The sequence below is a fragment of the Setaria italica genome, chromosome VIII (genome assembly GCF_000263155.2).
Source record: "Setaria italica strain Yugu1 chromosome VIII, Setaria_italica_v2.0, whole genome shotgun sequence".
NCBI lineage: Eukaryota > Viridiplantae > Streptophyta > Magnoliopsida > Poales > Poaceae > Setaria > Setaria italica.
In genome coordinates, this window is record NC_028457.1 from 39,071,047 (window position 1) to 39,095,173 (window position 24,127).

General features: G+C 42.6%; 1 protein-coding gene across 1 annotated transcript; it reads right to left on the minus strand.

Annotated features, from left to right (window-relative positions):
- Positions 1-4,886: 4,886 nt before the first annotated feature.
- Positions 4,887-7,848, minus strand: LOC111258205 (receptor-like protein 12). The gene has a single exon (XM_022829086.1). The coding sequence runs from the start codon at positions 7,714-7,716 to the stop codon at positions 5,140-5,142; it is 2,577 nt and encodes an 858-aa protein (XP_022684821.1). The 5' UTR covers positions 7,717-7,848; the 3' UTR covers positions 4,887-5,139.
- Between the last annotated feature and the right edge of the window lie 16,279 nt (positions 7,849-24,127).

Sequence of the window (24,127 nt, forward strand, 5' to 3'; positions counted from 1 at the left end):
GATGCTGGTGCTTGCATTTTTCTAGATTTATTTCATATTTCTGCCATTCTTTCAGTGGTATGCGACATGCCCGTCGACAGCGAGGGCGCTTATGGTGACTTTGTCAATTTCAAGAATTTATCGTTTTGATCTTTCGAATGTGCTCATAAGGTAGGGACGTGTGCGTATGTTTGTAGAGACGAGTGTGCATACGTGTATATGAGTGTCTACGTCTGTACTGTACTTACTGTGTGATTCGAAAAGTTTAGTTTGGCTGGGAATTAAACATCGCAAAGGTGCACGGATTAACGGACTCAAGAAGAATTGATTATGGGCGTGGTTTCAAAGCCATCCGGCCCACCACAGCACAAGAACTGAGGGATCCGCCCAATGGGCTCGCTGCGAGCAGGCTGGTATCTTTTCTCTGCGCTTAGTGGGCTTCTTTTTCTTGTGAAGGCCGCCGTAAGAGAGAAAGTCGGCGTTGGACTAGAACTAAAGAGAAAGTGTTCAACTGCCGAGGGTGAACTCGTTGATATTGTTACGAATGCCTGACGCTGCTGACCTAATTTGTGCTGCCCGTCGAGCACGACGGTGAAGTCGTCGAGACTGACGCTGCATGCGCCGGAGTGTAGACTCATACGAGCAATGGCGAAGTTAGAACAAATTAGAAGAGGGTGCGCTTGCCTTGTGGGTGCATAAAGTTTAAATGTTATAGATGCATATATGGTGAAAAATAGACCTTAATTACTGTTTTGTATTTTTGTTGTGGGTGCATGTGCACCCCCTAATCCTAACGTAGGTTCGCCCCTGCATTTGAGGCGACGACTAGATTGGACACTGCCTTACCACACAGGTGGTGCATAGGGAGCTCCTATATTTCAGAAAGGTAGATAAGCAACTCATCTTTAAAGCCTATTTAAGTCCATGTATAACATTTTCATCAACATTTTTTTTAAAAAGTCTGACTTAGTTGTTATAATTTTTTTTTAACATTGATCAATATTTTTTTATATATACCAACCTTTTTCTCTGATTTTTTTTGCACTCACCAATATTTTTTGCTCAACATTTTTTTACATTTACCAACTTTTTACGTAAAAGATTTTGAGATAATTTGTTGGACCCTTAGGGTCAGTTATTGAGCTGCTACTGGCTTACAGTTGTTTAGTTATCTATCTTCCGAGAGATGAATAGAATTTCCAGGTACAGGGCGTGTGAGACTCGGCCCAGTAGTTACTACAATACAAGAAAACTTGGGCCCACTTAAGCCCACGACCTCCAGCTATTTTTTTGTCAGACTCCTTTTCCCCTTCCGTCAGACCGCGAAATCATTTTTTAATGAGCGAGCATAGGTGGATCAACATGCTTGGCTGCCCATATTTTTTTTTTGTTTCAGCATCGTCACTTGCAACGGGATGCCAAGCATCAATAGGCAGCAACGTTGCGGGTAATAAGTGGTAAGTTTACTTGCAATTACACCATTCATTGCATCATATTATGGTGCACATGAATGTCGCTACTTGCTGGCTGTGACTGTACCAGTAAAGCATCGTTATCAGAATCCATAGGCTTACTGACGTAGCATGGACTACTCAAAAAGGAGATATGACAGCTCGCGTACTTGGGTATAGGATGACGTATTTGATTTTACTGAGAATAGAACTACTCGGATAGATGAAAATATTTTACTAAGAATCAACATAGAATCACTTCTGTCTTGAAACTGTTTGGTAGAGCTACTCCTAGATTTAGCCTAGAAGTTGCTTCGGGAGCTTTGCCAAACGTGTCTTTAGATTTGTTTACAATTCATAAAAGCATATGGTACTTTCACCGTGAAATCTGACTCCCGAACTTCTTCTCCAAAGCCAATAGGCCGTATACTTCCATCGAGTACTTCTTCGAGAGGATTCTAAAGCAACTTGTGTTGTCAAGTATGCTTCGCCTATGCCAGATCCCAGGTACATATCTATACAACACAAAAATAGTTGCAGATAAACTACTCAGGGAGAGCATCTGATGGGGTCATAGCAATCCGTACACCACCTGCATGTACTGGATCCCCGGGTATCTATCTCCACAACTCAGAAAGAATTATACAGATAACTATTCAGTGGGAGCATCTGATGAGCATCTGAAGGGATTTTTTTGCAATACTTATGCCTAGTTCTCGTAATTAAGCCACCTAACAGGTTTGGACTCATGGAGGGCTACCCAGAATACACTATGCATATATAAGGAAATCATATCGATAAAGAACATACAAGCAATTCAGAAGTCGAAAAGACTACACACTGAATCTGTATCGAACTTGTTCATTGTTTGTAGCTATTAGCCCGTCAGTTCGTGCGCACAGATCGGTTGTAGCTCTTCTCTTAGAGTATTACAACAAGGTTTATCAATCCATAGAACTTCACCATGAATGATTGTACATCACTAGATCTCCACTAGGATCCTTACCTTGATGTGTTAATTCTAGCTCCAGAACTCCGACGTGGATCTTCTTGGCAGGGTTACCACGTTGTCTAGGGCTTAGTTTGGCTAATCCCTAGACAACTGCGTGGACCTCGGCTCTCTGGAATGGTGTCCCTCAGGCTCCTTTGCTTCTTTGGTGCTTGACGATGAATGTGCTGAATGGATTCCTTGTGGCGATGGAGAATAGGGGTATTTATCATCTGAGGAAGCCATGGTCAAAATGGGAAATCGAGGGGATAGGAATGGCCCAAGATGATCAGCTAGGGTGGGTCCAGGCCGATCGTCTTGGCCCTTCCTTTTGGCCTCTCACATCTCCCTTCATTCCCAAGTCTTATTCGAAGTTCTGGAGTCTTCTTTTCATTTGCATGTGGGCCTAGCTCAACGATGACCTCAGGATAAGAATGATTCTTGATAACATTCCTAATCTTCACTTGCTTCACTTTAATCTTGAGATTAACTTGCTATATCTTTCAGAAATCTTCTAGAGGATTGCTTGCCATAGATAAGCACGAATGGGCACTTTGGGCACCAAGGCTGACTGGCTTGGGCTCCATGGGATGATCAACCTAATCCCTTTTTGGGTCTCCCGATCTTTGTCTTTCTTTAGGTTGTTGCTAGTTCTAGACCTCATCCAGTTATTCTCCATTATAGTTCAAATTCCTTCTACTCCTTGCCCACAGCCTGCTTCTTACTAGTGCCTTTCTTCTTCATCCTCTTCACCCCGTGCATCTTCACCGGCATTCTCTTGGGGGCTAGGTATTGGGGAGGTAGCAGAGCAGCGCTAGGGTTACAATAAGTTTGAAGGCAAAGAGGCGAGGTTCAAGTGAAGTGAGAAGCTAACAGTTCCTCCCCATTATATAGAAGAGATTCGCTGTTCCTCCCCAAAGACACCGCTCAATCTAAGCACTCTCCAATTTTCTTGGAAAAAGATTATCGTGTTGATCATTATTCTGTAACTGGTTAGAATTCTCCAAATTCAAACGTGGGAAATACATGACCCTTATTCCTACAAAATAGTCGGCTCAAGACTTGAGGGCTATGTGACACATGTTCATTAGTCAAATGTTTAAATTTTTCTCCGAAGATGTGAAGCGGATGATGATTATGACCCTCAGCTTTATTCTGCGATTCAACCTAAGGCTTGGGGTTACTCCATATGGAGTGTGACTTGTGTCACCCTCCATATCGAATTTCAATAATGAAGATTACAAAATCAAGAAAAATGGGGCTTGAGCACCACAACCTTGTCATAGCTTTGATAAGTATACTTGAAGATCCAACCAATGCAAGTTAAGTACTTGGAAAAAGGTAAAACGAATTTGCAAGGATCTGAAAAGTACTCAGAAGGCTACAAGACTCGACTACAAAAAGCTTGAGGGCTTGACATACCAGGATCCGTGGGCCTACTAGTGTGGCATGGACTACTCCGAAAAGGAGATAGGACAACTTGTGTGCTCGGGAAGGAAACAGTGTAGGATGGTGTAATTAACTTTATTAAGAATAGAACTAGTCATATAGATGGAAAATACTTGTTTGCAATAAGATTAGGAATTCTCTTGTCTTAACTTACTAAGACTTCAGTGGCAATCCAATGTAGATCAATCACTCCCAATAGAAGGCAATCCACCAAACAGGACATAGGGTATTATGCTCTTCAGTAGTCCAAACTTGTCTAAATCGTATCTAGTGTGCACCTTTGAGTTATGATCTAGGCGAAACCCCTTCAAACAATGTACTACCTCAGGGAATCTCTCAGTATGTTACTGGTCTAAACACCGATAGTTGCATACCTTGTTGGAATGTTGGGTACGGAGGCAATGAACATGGCATATGCATTGCATTTGCATTATGTTTGGATTATATATTCCAGTACTATGCATTGACATGGAAGTGGATACGGGGATTACTATTTTATTCTGAGGTTCATAAGCGGTTGTGGTTTATTCAATTTCCATATGAGGATGACTTTCATAATGATATGGCTTTATCTATATATGTTTAAATTGATACCTAATGAAGTCTTAGTTTAAATAACTCATCAAAACGGCTTGCTTGTTGAGATTTATTCTCACACCCCTATATCTTTAGGTGCTTGAGTGGACGCTTTGCTTGAGGGATGGGATTAGCTGCATGTTACCACATCTTTTTTCTCACTTTTCTTTTATATTAATATTGATACTTTTGTCTTCCTGTAATGAACATATATACCTCATGGTGACCCTTTTGAATTCATAATAATAAGTGTGGGAGACCTTTATTAATTGTTCTTTTATTAAGTTGCTCAATAAATCCTAATGTATGGTTTACCTTTAATTATCATTTATGTTGTTGCTTCCGAGGTTTGCTCTATATGTGGTTTTGCTACCGAGATATGTACTCCAACATGTGGGAAGAGCATTTAGTGACATCTTAGGCCTTTGTGGCACATGGGGTCTTACAGTTTGTTACAACTTTCCTTGTCTGCTAAGATTACAGCAACTTATGGCAATGAGAGGATAATATCCTGCTTGTACATGGCGATGATATATTAAACATATAGATTCAATAATATGTTCTTCTTCTCCTGCTTCTACCCTTATTATATGATCAGCAATCCCTTACATTGGAAATTTACAGTATAACAATCTAGTATTACATAGAATTAAATGCTCCATGGATTGGAGCGTTATTTTCCCATATATAGTACTTCTACCCCTTATAGAGCTCAATCAGTTTGGAGCTGCCTTTGTGAACCATAGTTGACAAGTGACTACAAAACAGACATAGAACGTCATACAGTTTGTCGAATAGGCTGAAATAGGCATATCTCCATGTCTTCTTAAACAGAAGGCCACAAAATATTATCCAAAGGCCTACCAAGAATCCCATGATCAGACCGAGATGAAAATCAATTTGAGCCTTGTCATCTTCATGCGATATGACGGGATCTCTTTGTACTGGCGGCTGATCTCCAGGACATACCTTTGGCAGTGGACGTCCACAAAGACCAGGATTGCCAATGTACATTGAAGTAGGATCATCTGCCCTGAGAGTGTCTAATTGATGTCCTGAGGGTATCCTACCTGATAGGTTATTGTAGGACAAATTCAGATAGCTCAGTGAAGTCAAATTTGACAAGCACCAAGGAATTTCACCAGAAAGTTGGTTGTTGGACAAGTCGAGAGACTCCAAGCCTTGTAGATTGCATATCTTATATGGGATACTTCCATTTATGAAGTTTGATGATAAATCCAAATTTATTAGCCCAAGAAGTGAGCCTATTTCTTCAGGTATTTTTCCGACTAACCTGTTGTAAGAAAGGTCAATGCTCTTAAAAAATACGGCATTCCCATTGTACTGAAGCACTTGTCCTTTAGTTGCCAACGAAAAGCTATCACCAGACATACCCATATAATACAAAAAATTCCCAGACTGATAAAGTTCAACGAAAGGATTAAATGGGTCTACATCCTCAGTGGTAGTGAGATCTTGCAAGTTTGCAAGAGATTGTGGTATAACCCCAGAGAAGGTGTTGTTTGCGAGATCAAAAATACGAAGATAAGATAGCCTTGTTGTTTCAATCGGAATATGACCTGAAAAGTAGTTAGATCTTAGCCGTAACATTACCAATTTAGGCATGTTATCACTTATCCAGGCAGGTAACTTTCCACTGAATCTGTTTTGACTTAGATCGAGGTATCCAAGATCTTGGCATTGTTTCAAGAATAAAGGAAATCCACCTGAAAGACAATTGTTGTTTAGAAGGAGAGCACTGATTTTCAAACTGTAAGAATGTGCAGAGCCGAAGCCGACCCTTGATGAGTTGCTCCTAGATTGATTCTGTTGTTTCAACCCTTCTCTGTCACAATCTGGTAGTCCCCTTGTAAGCAGGTTGTTTGAAAGATCTAAGATCTGCAGTTGAGGTGATCGACAAACTGAGTCAGGAATGATCCCAGTTATACGATTGGAAAACAGAACTGCGACCTGTAAATTTGGGCCTCCAAAATTTGATGGAAGTTGTCCATTTAAAGAATTTTTTGAGATGTCCAATAAATAAATGCTTCTTGGTAACCTTGGTACTGAACCAGTTAAATTATTTGACTGGAGAAGAAGCACCGTTGAAGACATGAACTCCAAATCAAGAGGTAACTTACCAGAAAGTTGGTTGTAAGAGAGGTCCAAAGATGTGGCATTAGAAAATGTATTCCAAAACCAATCCGGGATCGTACCAATGAGACCTGTGTCTGAAATGTTGAGGTATGAAATGCTTTTTTGCCATCGAAGCCAATTAGGGATTTGACCCAAATAACAGGATGATAAATATGCCGTGTGCAGATCGAACGGGGGTTCCCAATCCGAGCCTACCATGACTTGAAGATGTGTATCAGTCAAGTCAATGTACTTCAAATTCGTCAAACCAGAGAAGTGTTCTTCTGATATCACACCACTGAAGCCGTTACCAGGAATAATCAACTCAGTCAAATTTTTTAACGTTCCAATCTCCACAGGCAAAGAACCGCTCAAGTGGTTGTAACTGATGTCAAGAATGCTTAAGGCAGTGAAGTTGGATACTGATTCTATTATCGTGCCAGTGATGTTGGTTCTATCCAAAAATAGCTCTTGCAAACTATTCAGGGAACATTTTGGTATCCTATCCATTAGATGTGCTATATCCCCACCGATATTGATCTGGCTGAGGTATATATTCTGTAAACTGCACATTCTGTTCAGTGTTGATGGTATCATCCCCTGGATTTCATTGGATTCCATAGCAAGGTTGCGCAACTTGGTCAAGTTACCCAATTCGTCAGGAAAGGGGCCTAACAAACCCGAGGCAGCTAGGTTTAGACTCTTGAGGCTAGTCACATCCCAGTACCAATTGGGTGCAGCAGGACTCTGAAAAGAGTTAAGGGAGAGATCCAGATTTTCAAGCACCGTAAGGTTTTTGTGTAGAAGTGATGGGATGGAACTATTAAGTTCACAATTACTGAGATCTAGAACTCTCAAATTTGGGAGGGTGTTCACCCAATGAACCCAGTCAACCGCTGCGCTAAGGTCCACAGTGCTCATGTCAAGATGCTCCAGCGAGTGAAGATTTGCTAACCATGAAACATCTGATGCATATGAATATTGATTATAGAGGCTGTAGCTGACATTTATGTTGAGGTATTTCAGTTTGGTGAGGTTTCCTAGCTGAGGAGGTACTTGACCACTCAAATTCATGTTTGAGAGGTCGAGATATGTCGTCAAGCTCTTGAGATAACCCATGAATTCTGGTATAGGCATATTACCCCCGAGGCCATTTCCGCTAAGATCTAGTGCTTGAGATGGCGTAGGGCTAGAAGAGATGAACTTATCTGACCGCTCAACCCGTGAACAACATTGTCAGCAGGACCATTATAAAAATGCTGACCATAATAATCGTCTATGACAAAGTTATTGCGGAGGTCGAGTTTGACGACGTGACCTGTCCTGGTGCTGCACCTCACGCCGTACCAAAGGCAGCAGTCTTGGCCTCGCCAAGATCTCAGCCATCTGCCGGGGTCGTTCGTGATGCTGGCCTTGAAGGAGATTAGCGCATCTCTCTCGGCCGTGATGCAGCTGCCTGATGCAAAAGAAGCGGCGACGGCTGTTGTTGGCGCTGGGGAAAAGAGCAACAGGAGGCACATGACAGCTGCAGCTCCATGAAAGGAGGCACATGATCCTGGCGTTACAGCCATTGTGTGTGTTCGTTGTGCTGGTTCCGTTTGCAGTGCTGCTGGATGGAAAACTGGCAATGCATGGAGTGTGTTATGCAGTCGATCTCAGCTAGCTTTAGCAAGTCTTGGAAGCGTAGGTATCAATGACATCGGAGCACGTGGCTGTCCATCCAATGAGTCCACCAGAAACGCAGTGTCTTCTTCTGCCATTTAATTTGCCCTGGCATGCACGCTACTCCAGTCTACCGCGACTTATTTGTGGCAGTCGTGCAGTGCTGAACTGATTTGTGCTTCCCGCCCGTCAAGCACGACGGTGAACTCGTCGAGGCTGACGCGGCATGCGCCGGTGTGTAGACTCATGAACTCATCCGAGGCGACGACCAAACTGGACACACGGGTGGTGCAGAGGCCTGCGAGACCCCGGCCCAGTAGTTTACTACAATACAAGAAGACTTGGGCCCACGACCTCCAGCTATTTGTCCGTTGAAGTTCCCAGCAGAATTAATTTCAGCGAAAAGTATTCCTAAAAAAATCAGAGAAAAGTGGAGGCATGAACAGGTTGTGCATCAATTGGCTCCAAAAATGCCAAGCTAATCAAGAGTTATTAGTCTTAAGTTGCAGAATTGATGTGTTTGCATTGTAAATAAACTATCACAAATATGAAGAGTTTCTACATTAGATTGTGGAGTTAGCTTCGCTTACAAAAACTTTTTTTTGATTGCCCTAGATGAATTTACTCGATGCCACTTTCAAATAGTTTTCTTCAGTTAAGCAAACTATGACACGTAATACATACTATACTATGATACATACTATGACTTTGATAGAGTTGGAGCAAAGAACTATACTTCAATGAATTTACCCCAGTACTCTAACGCGTAATACGTACTATGACTTTGATAGAGTTGGAGCAAAGAACTGATTAACTGAATCAGAGAAAGCAACATGATACCCACCACACAGCCATCTTAATTAAGGAGTTCAACTCATGTGACTATTCTTAGAATATTATTCAACACGCGTTAGCTATTCAAGAACCCCTCTGACAAATTATTGATTATCCAAGTCTAGAGTGTCAAGTGGGCACTGGGTGTGGGCACTGGGCAGCATTAGGCTCTGGTTACTCTGTCAGAGAAACAGATCAGAAACCAACCAAAAAATCTATCCCTAAAGTTTGTAATGTTTCCATCATGCAAACCATGCTTCTGATTAGTATAACACTCCTCATATATATTAAACAAAGCCTAAAGCTGCATTGCATGGACAAGTCCAATCAGTCTTGATTCTTCAACACCAATACAAGGGTTTCTCCAGCTAAGCAACCTACCAAGTTCAAACTGCACTGCCAAGAAACCTTTCTGCACCCAAATTGGGGAACTAGTGGGAGGAAAGGGAGCATAGAAGCAAAATTCCATGCAACTACTCAGCAAAGCAGGTGTTGATGGCCACAACTGCTGATGATGGCTAAAGCTTGTTCTTGAAAGGAAAGAAAACACCTCAAGGTTCGCTGTCTCTGATGAAATGAGATTCCTTCACCTTTTGCTTTTTTTTTGATGAAACAGGAGGGGATGATTATCCCCTGCTGGATATATATTTAAATATTAAAAAGGGATGAAAAAAGAAAGAGTACAAATCAGGATACAAAAAAGGAGAAAAAGAAGATCAGAAAAATTACAATGATTGCTCTAGCCATTCTAACATGGGTTGTTTCCAAGTCTCCTTTACTCGTAGGACAACCTGAGTATAAACATTCCGAAACCTCCTCATTGCATCCTGAATGGAGGGAGTGACACTCCTGAATATCCAATCATTTCTTGCCATCCAAATGCACCAACTCATGAGCACAATGATTTCCATGAAAAAAGGGACTTGCAACTGAGCTTTAAAGCTTGTAAGAATTGTGTAAGGCTCCTCATCAAGGTTAGCAAAAAGACTGATGCTAATCCAGCATTCTTGGGCAAAGGGACATTGCAGTAAAAGGTGAAACAAAGTTTCCTCATTGTCCTGTGAACACAAGACACAAGAATAGGAGGGTAGAACCATGTGTTTTCTTCGAAGCACATTGCGGGTACTGAGCCGATCGATGAGGAGGAGCCAAAAGAAGAACTTATGTTTACTTTGACAGCGTGATTTCCAAAGCCATCCAAAAACCGGATGCACCTGACGATGGCCAGACAAAACACGATACGCCCTTGAGGCTGAAAAGTGAGAAGAGCCCCATATAAAAGTCCAACAATCAGGAGCATCATTAAATTGAATATCATTCAGATCTGTTCCTAACTGAAGAAGCTGATCCAGAGCTTGAGATGAAAGGGGCAAATTAAAAAGTTGGTGCAAGCTAGGCAGGTGAAAAGCTTTCCTAACAGATATATCAGGCTTTGTAGTGAATGAGAATAAGTGGGGATACTCTTGTGCTGGGATCTTGTTATTCCACAAATCATGCCATAAGAGACAGGTCTGACCACTATGCACGGTTACAGATGCCAGACTTTTGAATTTGTCCAAGAGTTTCACAACATCCCTCCACCAAAATGACCCCTTTCGGACCTGTCCTGGCAGTCTGCCGGAGGCATAATACTTTTCCCAAATGAGGTGTACCCATGGTATATCTGATTTATTCAGAAACTTGTGAAGGTACTTAAGAAGGAGCGCGTCATTCTGGGTCCTGAGATTTAACACCCCAAGGCCACCCTCTTTCTTTGGTAGGCAAACAAGGTCCCAGGCAGCCTTTGGGGTTTGCCTATTATTTACATCAGACTTTCTCCAAAGGCAGCATTTTCTATATTTATCCACTTGCTTAAAAACTGCCTTAGGCAACTGGAAAGTGCACATATGAAACATGGGCATGGCTGTGAAAATGGAATTGGTCAGCTGAAGTCTCCCTGCATCTGACAGAAATTTTGATGTGGACAGCAGCCTCCGTTCACATCTTGTAACCATAGGCAAGAAATCCTCAATTTTCGGCTTGGTAAGTCCAAGAGGGAGACCTAAGTAGGTAAAGGGGAGGGAACCAATAGCACAGCCAAAAGTCTGTGATAGGAAGAGCAATCTGTCATCTGTGATATTAATGGGTACCATCATTGATTTTCCAAAGTTGACCTTTAAACCAGTGGACAGAGCAAAATTGTGGAGCAACTGTTTCAAATGTAACAATTGAGTAGGACATCCCTCCATGATTATTAAGGTATCATCAGCATACTGCAAGATAGGGAAGTCTGAGCTGTATGACAAAGGTATTGGTAGAGTGAGGTGGCCTTGATCTTTAGAGCAATTGACAACAGATTGTAGTAAGTCAGCCCCTAGGACAAAAAGAAGGGGTGAAAGAGGGTCTCCTTGCCGGACCCCTCGTTTACATTCAAATCTTTTCCCAGGTACACCATTTAAAAGGACTGATGAAGTTCCAGAGGAGAAAATTTGGGTCATCCAGTGGATCCATCTGTCACCAAAACCTTTATGTTTCATAATTGCCAACATGGCCTGGTGCTCAATTTTATCAAAAGCCTTTTCAAAGTCAAGCTTTAGTATGATTATCTCTTTTCTTGATTTATGGCATAAATGAAGATATTCAAATGCCCATGCAAGACAATCTTGTATTGTTCTGGACTTGATGAAACCATACTGATTCACATGTACAAGAGATGTGATCACCGATTGTAATCTGTTGGCAAGCAACTTAGTCAGAAGCTTCATAGAGGTATTCAGAAGGGATATAGGTCTATAGTCCGACACATGAGCTGCTCCATCCACTTTAGGTATTAACGTTATCAGGGATCCATTTATACTACGCAAGGACACTGTGTCCGAATGGAAAGCATCACAGAGAGCATAGAAATCCTGCTTAATGGTTGACCAGCACCTCTTAATGAAGTTTGTATTAAAACCATCTGGACCTGGCGCCTTATCATTTGGCATAAGTTTGATGACAGAATCAATCTCTGCATGAGAGAAAGGTTCCTCCAGACAAGATAGATCTTCCCTTTGTTGCAAAAGAAGCTGTAAGTCAAAGACCATGACATTGTATTCCGAAGTACCCAAACGTTCCTTATATGCATCCCAGAGAAGTACTTGTTTTTCCAAATGGCTGTATTTCGGTGTCCCTGTTAAGTCTGTCAGTGATCTAATATAACTTTTACCATGCTTGATGGTAGCATTTGCATGAAAAAATTTCGTTGACTCATCACCAAATTTAACCCATTTGATAGATCCACGTTGTTTCCAATAAATATTTTGTTGCTTGAGCAAAGTCTGCAACTGTTCTTCTAACAAGACCTTGAAATTCCACTCCATAAGAGACAAGTCTCTATATTCCTCAATTAGTTCCATGAATGAGAGAGCCAACTTCACATTGGATAGCAGAGTCTTGAGATTCGATAGTTGAGACTGCCATGCCCGTAGCACTCTCCTGAGATTTTTGAATCTCTGAGTAATAACTTTTGCTCTATCAGATGTCTGCACAGGGACCGACCAGCCATGTGAAACTATATTCATAAATTGTTCATGTTCAAGCCAGAAGTTCTCAAATCTAAAGAGCTTGCTCTTCGGGATATCAGAAGCAATACTGATTACACAGGGGGAGTGATCCGAAGTTTCCATCACCAGGGGGTATGCCAAAGTGTTTGGGTGATTAAGAACCCAAGAGCTGGATGTGAAAAACCAATCTAATCTTTCTAACAGAGGCGCTTGTTGTTTATTTGTCCATGTGAAACGTTTTGATTTCAGAGGAATCTCCACTAGGCTAAGCTTGCTTATAGCCTCATTGAAACGAAACATATCCAAATGATTACCCCCAGGCTTGTTTCTGTTTGATGACTCCCTTATTAGATTAAAATCCCCCACCACTAGCCAATCAAAGTCATCCGGCATACGAATATTTTGAAACCATTGAATAAACGCAAGTTTCCCCTCTACAGAGCAGGGACCATAAACATTTGTGAGGATCCATTCCCAATCAGTGAGGTTGGAGGATAACTTCAGTGAAATTGCATATTGGTTCATAAAAACTAATTCACCATGGAACACAGAAGATTTCCAGATAATAGCAAGACCACCAGAGGCCCCTTGTGAAGGCAAAAACTCAAAAGAATCAAAAGAGGCAGGGCAAAATTTTTTGACAAAAGCAATGTCAAAGGTTGCTCTTTTTGTTTCCTGGAGACAAATGATATCAGAATTACTTTCAGAGATTTTATCTTTCACTGAGTGCCACTTTTTGTCAGAGTTAATTCCTCTGACATTCCAGCATAAAACCTTCCAGATCCTTTTGTTAGGGCTATAATTCATTAATAGATATAAAGCAACATCTTAAGTACTGTATGAATAACATCAGTACACAAAACAAAATGACTCCCAGGATGACAAAAGCCCATAAGTACATAACAAAAGATGCCATCTGTTTGATTCAGAAACAAAATGAAGTTAGTGTGCCTTCTCCCAAGAACACTACTTCCTTGGCTTCTTTTTCTGATCTTTTGGGCCATGAGGTTCATCATTTTTGTCCTTGTCAGACTTCTTCTTGGCCGGCTTCCTTCCACCAGGGGGAGCTGCAGGCTTTGCTTTCTTGTTTAGAGCAGGCATTGATAACTTTGAAGAGTCAATGTTACAAAAAGACTCACCCAGGTTGCGAATCACCGATTGTGTCAAGAAGGGAGGCTTAACTGAGCAGCCAATGCAATTCCTGTCCTTACAACCTGAAGCCTTGAAGCCATTGTTATGTTTGGCAGTCCTAGAACTCTGTCTAAGCTCATCATCAGAGAGGGGATTGCCAGAAACATCCTGAGGCATCTTGTCCAGCATGGAGGCCTGTTGAAGAAGGGACTTAGACCATGGCCCAGCTGAGGCAGCAACCTTTTTAAGCAGACCCTGAACTGGAGTAACTGGAGAAGAAAGAGTTTTATTGGCCAGATCAGCAGATGGTGAACCCTGTTCAGCACAGTGAGGTGGGGATGTTCCAGAAAAAGTTGAAGCAGAGGAACTCATAATAAGGGATTGATCATTGCCTTCAAAAATGATCCCTTTGCCTTTAGTATCTACTGTTGCCTTGACACAAGCTGTGGGTGCAGACTGGGGGCATTTTAAAGGGAGTGAAAATTTCAGACATTGGTCAGTCTCTAGACATTGCATAGCTGGTGAGGTCAGAAAATTCTTAGCCCACTCAAAAGATCCAGGGGTAAGCAGTTGAGCCATAAAGAAGGAAGCCCAGGAAATAGGAACTTCGACCTTGGGTTCATCTGATGCCGAAGAGAAGTGTGAAGCCCACTGCCTATAAAATTCTGCTTTTGGCTGCTGCAAAGTGTGAGAAAACAAGGATTGTGCCTGAGCAAAAACTGGGTCCTGACTGGGCTGAATAACCTCCACATAGCCCAAATGCATAAGGTCATTGTTGTCATCCTCCAACTGAATATCTTGACCTTGGATGTCCCCCAGCAGATCATTCTCATTTATCTCCTCTTGTACCATCTAAACTGGTTGACCATCAGCTTGAGGGATAAAAACCTCAACATGAACAGGTTGCTCCAGAACCTGATTAACTAGAGGGAGCTCATTGTCTGAGTTATCTGAACCCTCAATCACCTGATTGTGAACTGCCTGATTAACATCTTCCTCTATGCCATCATTCAAAGGAGCAAAATTATCAATACCCCCCAAATCATCAACAAGGGCCATGTTTAAATCAAAATCTGGATTATCCTCTTCTGCTTCCTGACCAGGATTCCCAGGTTGGATTGCAGGCAGTGCTTGAACAATAGGGACAACTGGATTGTCATGGGCTATTTGTGGGCCAATGAAAGGCCCATTATTTTGTGCATCCGGCCCATCTGGCCAGAGGCCCCATTGAGGTGCTGGCTCCTGATTAGCAGGCTGATTAGCATTCAGATTAAGTTGCCCTGGATTAGCATTACTAGAAGGCTGCCCATACCCAAAGAAGTCAAAAAGAGTTGGTTCCACATCATCAGGCGGTTGTCCTTCATCAGCTGGACCCCCACCTAGCATTCTATACTGCAAAATCTCACACTGTGCAGTCCAAGAGTTACCTTCAAAATCTTCCCCTTCTGAACAAACAAGGAACCAGGGGATTTCTGAGAGATCAACGACTCTGATTTTTGTGACAATTCTGGCCAGATTATTGGGATCCTCTTCCCACACCAGAAGCCTACCAAACTCCGCAATAGCCTTTTCCAGGTCTGCTTTGGTCCAGTAATCAATATTGAAACCAAGTAGCATTATCCAGACTTCACAGTTCATGGTTATGAGGAGATTATTCCAACCCTTGTTGTGATCAGAAAAAGAAATCCTATACTGGCCATACTCATGGGGCCCCCCACCAATCAGGAAATCTTTCTCATGCACGAACTGGAAACGAACATAAGCTTGGCCATAAGGGCAAGGTTGGATAGACTGAACCCCCATTCGACATCGATTCCGTAAGAAGTCGTCTAGCAGATCTCTTATGGATTGAAAAGATACCTGCTGATGAGGAAGGGGCTCAATAGAAGCTATCGCCACATCACACTGATTGCGTCGAGGGGCACCAAGAATGACGCGAGACATAGGCTTGCGGAATCCCACCAACTGCCTCTGTGAGCCACGAGGAAGAAAAGGGGAAGGATCCACAAATCTGTACGCCATTGGGGGCGGAGGCGTAAGCTCCGAGGACACCTGCTGCCACCCAGCCAAGACACCCAAAGAGGGGAGGTAAGAAACCTTCGGCGGCGAGGAGTGGCGGTGAGCTGCAGCCAAAGGAGGAAGATCACGGTAGCTAGAATGCGGTCGCGAGGAGGAAGGCAACAGCGATTGATGCGTCGGAAGCTGGGAAGGTGAGGCGCCAGCTCCGGCAATAGTGGCTGTGGTGGGGAGTTGCCAAAGAACAATTTCTTCCCGGTCAGCAGCAGGAACACCCAAAAGAAACTGACCCAACTGTTGGAAGGTTCCTACCACCGGTGAAGCTGAGTACGAGGGTCCACTTGTCATAGACTCTTGTCCTTTAAACCATCGGTGAACATCTGTCTCCTGCCATCCTTTCTGAAAATCTGAATTGGAGAAGGTGCTGTTCACAGACATACCAGGAAATCTTGGCGGATATCGGCAGGAAGTGGCAACGTGGCCCAAACGGAAACAGGCCGCACATCGTACGGGCCGGAAGCAAGAGGCCCGGTTATGCTTATTAGAAAGGCATCTGGTGCATGAGAGGCGGCCCAAGTTAGACATAGGAGGTCTATTCAAATCCAGCGCCAAATTAGGAGAAGACCTGTCAGCTTGCAATGATGACCCCAAATGAAGCCCCAAATTAACTCCGGAGAATGCTGAATTTGAATTTGAAAACCCTCCAGAACCCGTGTTCTTCGCTGATGAAGAAAACTTGGGAGCCCAATTGTTGCCCAAGCGTTGAAAAACAGAAGTCGAATGTCTTTGATTCTGCCGAACTTGTACACCAGGAGAGAAAGTTCTTACTGGAATGAGGTTTGGGCCAGTCAGAGGCAAACGACCATGAAAGCGTGATTTTCGTGAAGTCACTGTATGCCAATCCGAGCTAATTCCTTGAGCTGAGGAAAGGACGGATCTTGCGAACTGAATACCCCGATCATTACATAAGTGAAAAGTCACTTTGAAAATATCAGATTGAAAGGTCCCCAATTGATAAACCAGAAGGCCAACCTCCTTAGAGGAGACACAAAACTTGAAAATCCAATCCTCCAATTCAGACACTTGAAAGAGATCGGATACACCTCCCAGGACCGATTGCAGAAGAAAACCAACATGCTCAACAGACAACTTCAGCTTTGATCTTGTGAATGTTGCCAGCAACCAGAAGGTTGAGCCAGAAGGAGAGGCAGAAACCGGAACTCCAAGGAGGGATCGTACCTTTTTGGAGAACTGAAGACCAGGTCGAAGATCTACCAAAGAAGAATCCATGGCAGGAAAACCAAGAGGAGGAAGGAGACAAACACTGGAGACAGCCAGGCGTGGACGCCGGAGACCAGAAGGTCACCGGCGGGAGGGCACCTCCGCACTCATTTTCCCTCGGTGTCTTCTGCCGTGTCTTCTGCCGTTTACAGCCGAGTCTTGACACCGCTGCTGAGAACAACCACGGGCCATGAGTGTAAGATCAGCCCACTGCAGCGTATTGGTGCTGGTTCGGTTTGCGGGACTGCAGCGGCATGCATCGCCCACCCTCCTAAAGTTTAGTACCTCATATCAAACATCCCCTGAGAATACGCCCTGAGAATACGCTGATCATCTCATAAAAAATTCACCTTTTGCTTCATGAGGCGAACACTAGCGTGCATTTTCTACCATTTCAGTGTGAAATCAGAAACTGAAAAAAGGTTGCAGACTATGCATGGAAGACTTATTCCTTCCAGAGAGGGAGGAAGCAGGAAATACAAAAGTATTGCTCGACGTCAAATAATGACTTATCAATAATGCAATTAAGCAGGAGAAGCTTTCTTTGTCTTTGATTTTTGTTCTTTTTTATTTAACTGTCTAATGTTCTTGGTCTCTTGGGTTTCATTCGTTATCGACCCGTTTGAATTATGCGCCTATATATTCTGTGTAATGATATTACTTGCTTATCGGGTAGTTGCACACGGTCAACTTTAAAACTTTGACACCTCGTTGCTGGCCACAAATTATGTTAGAAAATGTCCTGTGATGTGCGCACAACAGATTTGAGAGTAGTGGTGAGGTAAAACTGAAGTGACAGCCTCTGCTAAAGAATTGTTCTGAACATCTTCTCGGCCAAAAAAGGAAAAAAAAAACTCGAAGACACTCTGCATCATCTTTTGGGTGCGTGGTTAACTTTAGGATGTCACGGTCAATTCTTTTTTGAAGGAGACACGGGGAATAGCCTTCTCCATATCCTGACAGAGTGATAGGACAGGCTCCACCCATGGATGAAAAGGCCCAGTTGTTAGAAAAAAGATGACGGCCACAACAGCTCTGGATGGGCATATGATCACTAGACCAACTATCATAGACGACATTGATAAATGATGGAGATGATCATATGTCCAACTTTCTGTCAAATCCGTGACGATCACACAGGGCCAATTATCCATGATCTCATCTGCTATAGTTATGTCTTATGTGCGCCAATAATCTCTCTGGCAATAAGAAACCTGTTTGCAGTGTGATGTCGTACCTGTTCGCTTCAACTTATCAGCCAGCTTATCAGCCACCTAACATTGTTTTTCTCTCACAATAAATCAGCCGTTTTAGCTTTTCAGCCGGCTTATAAGTCCAGCCGAACAGATCCGTGATTCAGCTAAGGGCTGTATCGTGCTACCTGGGTTGTTCAGGGTGTTTGTTGGTGCTGTCCATTCTGATGTGTGATCAGACAGATATAGACATCTAAGACTGTGCATCATCTATTAATGACTTGGATGATCATAGATCCAACTTTTTATCAAGTGCTTGATAACCATGGTCCCATCTGGATGATCAGGAGGAATTGGTTATGGGCGTGCTAATCCGGCCCACCATAGCACAAGAACTGAGGGATCCGCCCAATGGGCTGGGCTTCTCTGCCCGTGGCCCAGCAACGTAGTTCAATAAGCAGTGTTAATAAATTGGGTTCTGGATAGTCAAAGATGAGGGGATCTCTCTTGCTTAATCCGTTTGCTCATTCTTATTGCCAAAGTGACGATGTCATGCACTGTACAAATTAGATCGTGTTGGCTGGCATCATATGTGTAATGTACAAACTAAGATGCATGACGACGACGAACATGACTTCAGATCCTGCTGTGAACTCGCATGCAGCTCGTCCAAGTAATCCGCGCCGAGGTCCTCGAGCTCCAGGACGCCGCAGCAGCACTGGCAGCGCGCCATCACCTCCTGCTGCTGCGGCGGCACCGCCGCTATGGCCGTGGTCGACACGTCCGAGCTTTGGCATGGTCGACACGTCCGATTCCAGCCCTACTCGTCGTTTTCTGGTGTGCAACAATTGATGAATAGTTGTCGATAGATGTCTGGATTCCTCGGCTGATGCGAATGACTGCGATTCATGTACTGTTTCTGCAAGAAAAATGTCAAATCAGTACGAGAGATAGTGACAATGTGCTGTGACAAATTCGGCTACCTATTTTCACTGGAATATTAGAAACCAAAGTATTGCCATCTGGGTTTATTTTTGCTCTTTAATATAATGAAAGGCAGCTCTCTTGGCACCTGCCGGTTCGTTTTTTAAAGAAAAAACAAAGTGTACTGGATTGCATATTTGCATCATATAAAAACACCAGATTTTAATTTTCTATTAGACTAAGTGGCAGAGTAAGCTAACAATTTTCAAAGGGAATCAAGAGCCGAGATCCTGGTTTCCCGGGGTGCACCACAGTTGCATGTTGGATAGCTGACAGATGCGTGGATTTGACAATCGATTCTGTCACAAATTTTTGTTATCAGTACGAGACAGACATACTCTACAGTGACGTGCTTCAATATGTTTTAGTAGGAAGTCACAAAATGTTTGGTTTTGCTTTTGCTGGAAGGAGGACACTATTCAATCGTGGTTTTTTTTTCGTGACACCAAATACAGGACATGTTTGAAGCCAATTGCATTGCACGTGGGAAGGGAAAGACCTGACCGTCCCCCAGCCCGACACCCGTAAAGGGTCTGTGCTGAGGAGGATTAGTAAAAGAGGAAGGAATGCCTCTTGCAGTTGAGACAAGAGGAAGGACCAACCTTGGAAGGTGTCCTGTAGCAAATTTGTCCCATTACTATTGAGTAGTGTCCTGAATCTCTCTTTGGGCCTAGGGCCTTGTACATGTACATATCATTTACATTTTATAGAATACACAAAAAAATCCAGTAGGGACCTTCCCTAGTGTTTCATCAAAAAATAAATCTAAACCAATCTGTACTGTGTATTACATCAAACAAACCGGCTGTTAACTGCATCTCTATTAGACTAAGTTCTAGAGTAAGCCAGAATTTTCAAAAGATGATGTTTTCATGCTGAAGCTGATTGAAAGGTACTTCTGTTTTCTGAAGTCAAAATTATACGGTAGCAATGATTACTGATCCTAGGTTACAAGCACTTAGCACACACCTTTCTGCTTAGGTACACTGACCAGCCCGTTGCTTGTGTGTTGCTGGCCTGGAACTCCACCACTTAATGTTAATTAGCTAGCCTTTTTAATTTCTCCAAAAAAAATGTTTTTGAGGAAAACAGGAGGGGATGATTATCCCCTGCTGGATATATATATATATAAAAAAGAGATGAAAAAAGAAAGTGTACAAATCAGGATACAAAAAAGGAGAAAAAGAAGATCAGAAAAATTACAATGATTGCTCTAGCCATTCTAACATGGATTGTTTCCAAGTCTCCTTTACTCGTAGGACAACCTGAGTATAAACATTCCGAAACCTCCTCATTGCATCCTGAATCGAGGGAGTGACACTCCTGAATATCCAATCATTTCTTGCCATCCAAATGCACCAACTCATGAGCACAATGATTTCCATGAAAAAAGGGACTTGCAACTGAGCTTTAAAGCTTGTAAGAATTGTGTAAGGCTCCTCATCAAGGTTAGCAAAAAGACTGATGTTAATCCAGCATTCTTGGGCAAAGGGACATTGCAGTAAAAGGTGAAACAAAGTTTCCTCAGTGTCCTGTGAACACAGGACACAAGAATAGGAGGGTAGAACCATGTGTTTTCTTCGAAGCACATTGCGGGTACTGAGCCGATCAATGAGGAGGAGCCAGAAGAAGAACTTATGTTTACTTTGACAGTGTGATTTCCAAAGCCATCCAAAAACCGGATGCACCTGACGATGACCAGACAAAACACGATACGCCCTTGAGGCTGAAAAGTGAGGAGAGCCCCATATAAAAGTCCAACAATCAGGAGCATCATTAAATTGAATATCATTCAGATCTGTTCCTAACTGAAGAAGCTAATCCAGAGCTTGAGATGAAAGGGGCAAATTAAACAGTTGGTGCAAGCTAGGCAGATGAAAAGCTTTCCTAACAGATATATCATGCTTTGTAGTGAATGAGAACAAGTGGGGATACGCCTGTGCTGGGATCTTGTTATTCCACAAATCATGCCATAAGAGACAGGTCTGACCACTATGCACGGTTACAGATGCCAGACTTTTGAATTTGTCCAAGATTTTCACAACATCCTTCCACCAAAATGACCCCTTTCGGACCAGTCCTGGCAGTCTGCCGGAGGCATAATACTTTTCCCAAATGAGGTGTACCCATGGTATATCTGATTTATTCAGAAACTTGTGAAGGTACTTAAGGAGGAGCGCGTCGTTCTGGGTCCTGAGATTTAGCACCCCAAGGCCCCCCTCTTTCTTTGGTAGGCAAACAAGGTCCCAGGCAGCCTTTGGGGTTTGCCTATTATTGACATCAGACTTTGTCCAAAGGCAGCATTTTCTATATTTGTCCACCTGCTTAATAACTGCCTTGGGCAACTGGAAAGTGCACATATGAAACATGGGCATGGCTGTGAAAATGGAGTTTGTCAGCTGAAGTCTCCCTGCATCTGATAGAAATTTTGATGTGGACAGCAGCCTCCGTTCACATCTTGTAACCATAGGCAAGAAATCCTCAATTTTCGGCTTGGTAAGTCCAAGAGGGAGACCCAAGTAGGTAAAGGGGAATGTACCAATAGCACAGCCAAAAGTCTGTGATAAGAAGAGCAGTCTGTCATCTGTGATATTAATGGGTACCATCATTGATTTTCCAAAGTTGACCTTTAAACCAGTGGACAGAGCAAAATTGTGGAGCAACTGTTTCAAATGTAACAATTGATTAGGACATCCTTCCATGATTATTAAGGTATCATCAGCATACTGCAAGATAGGGAAGTCCGAGCTGCATGACAAAGGTATTGGTAGAGTGAGGTGGCCTTGATCTTTAGAGGAATTGACAACAGATTGTAGTAAGTCAGCCCCTAGGACAAAGAGAAGGGGTGAAAGAGGGTCTCCTTGCCGGACCCCTCGTTTACATTCAAATCTTTTCCCAGGTACACCATTTAAAAGGACTGATGAAGTTCCAGAGGAGAAAATTTGGGTCATCCAGTGGATCCATCTGTCACCAAAACCTTTATGTTTCATAATTGCCAACATGGCCTGGTGCTCAATTTTATCAAAAGCCTTTTCAAAGTCAAGCTTTAGTATGATTATCTCCTTTCTGGATTTATGACATAAATGAAGATATTCGAATGCCCATGCAAGACAATCTTGTATTGTTCTGGACTTGATGAAACCATACTGATTCACATGTACAAGAGATGTGATCACCGATTGTAATCTGTTGGCAAGCAACTTAGTCAGAAGCTTCATAGAGGTATTCAGAAGGGATATAGGTCTATAGTCCGACACATGAGCTGCTCCATCCACTTTAGGTATCAACGTTATCAGTGATCCATTTATACTGCGCAAGGACACTGTGTCCAAATGGAAGGCATCACAGAGAGCATAGAAGTCCTGCTTAATGGTTGACCAGCACCTCTTAATGAAGTTTGTATTAAATCCATCTGGACCTGGCGCCTTATCATTTGGAAGGAGTTTGATGACAGAGTCGATCTCTTCATGAGAGAAAGGTTCCTCCAGACAAGATAGATCTTCCCTTTGTTGCAAAAGAAGCTGTAAGTCAAAGACCATGACATTGTATTCCGAAGTACCCAAACGTTCCTTATATGCATCCCAGAGAAGTACTTCTTTTTCCAAATGATTGTACTTTGGTGCCCCTGTTGAGTCTGTCAACGATCTAATATAACTTTTACCATGCTTGATGGTAGCATTGGCATGAAAAAATTTCGTTGACTCATCACCAAACTTAACCCATTTGATAGATCCCCGTTGTTTCCAATAGATATTTTGTTGCTTGAGCAAAGTCTGCAACTGTTCTTGTAACAAGGCCTTGAAATTCCACTCTATAAGAGACAAGTCTCTATATTCCTCAATTAGTTCCATGAATGAGAGAGCCAACTTCACATTGGATAGCAGAGTCTTGAGATTCGATAGTTGAGACTGCCAGGCCCGTAGCACCCTCCTGAGATTTTTGAATTTCTGAGTAATAACTTTTGCCCTATCAGTTGTCTGCACAGGGACCGACCAGCCATGTGAAACTATATTCATAAATTGTTCATGTTCAAGCCAGAAGTTCTCAAATCTAAAGAGCTTGCTCTTCGGGATATCAGAAGCAATACTGATTACACAGGGGGAGTGATCCGAAGTTTCCATCACCAGAGGGTATGCCAAAGTGTTTGGGTGATTAAGTACCCAAGAGCTGGATGTGAAAAACCAATCTAATCTCTCTAACAGAGGCACTTGTTGTTTATTTGTCCATGTGAAACGCTTTGATTTCAGAGGAATCTCCACTAGGCTAAGCTTGCTTATAGCTTCATTGAAACGAAACATATCCAAATGATTACCCCCAGGCTTGTTTCTGTTTGATGACTCCCTTATTAGATTAAAATCCCCCACCACTAGCCAATTAAAGTCATCCGGCATACGAATATTTTGAAACCATTGAATAAATGCAAATTTCCCCTCAACAGAGCAGGGACCATAAACATTTGTGAGGATCCATTCCCAATCAGTGAGGTTGGAGGATAACTTCAATGAAATTGCATATTGGTTCATAAAGACTAATTCACCATGGAACACAGAAGATTTCCAGATAATAGCAAGACCTCCAGAGGCTCCTTGTGAAGGCAAAAACTCAAAAGAATCAAAAGAGGCAGGGCAAAATTTTTTGACAAAAGCAATGTCAAAGGATGCTCTTTTTGTTTCCTGGAGACAAATGATATCAGAATTACTTTCAGAGATTTTATCTTTCACTGAATGCCACTTTTTGTCAGAGTTAATTCCTCTGACATTCCAGCATAAAACCTTCCAGATCCTTTTGTTGGGACTATAATTCATCAATAGATATAGAGTAACATCTTAAGTACTGTATGAATAACATCAGTACACAAAACAAAATGACTCCCAGGATGACAAAGGCCCATAAGTACATAACAAAAGATGCCATCTGTTTGGT

Bases quoted from the DNA above. Each gene is read 5' to 3' on its own strand.
- LOC111258205 (XM_022829086.1), bottom strand. From the start codon at position 7,716: ATGCCTATACCAGAATTCATGGGTTATCTCAAGAGCTTGACGACATAT.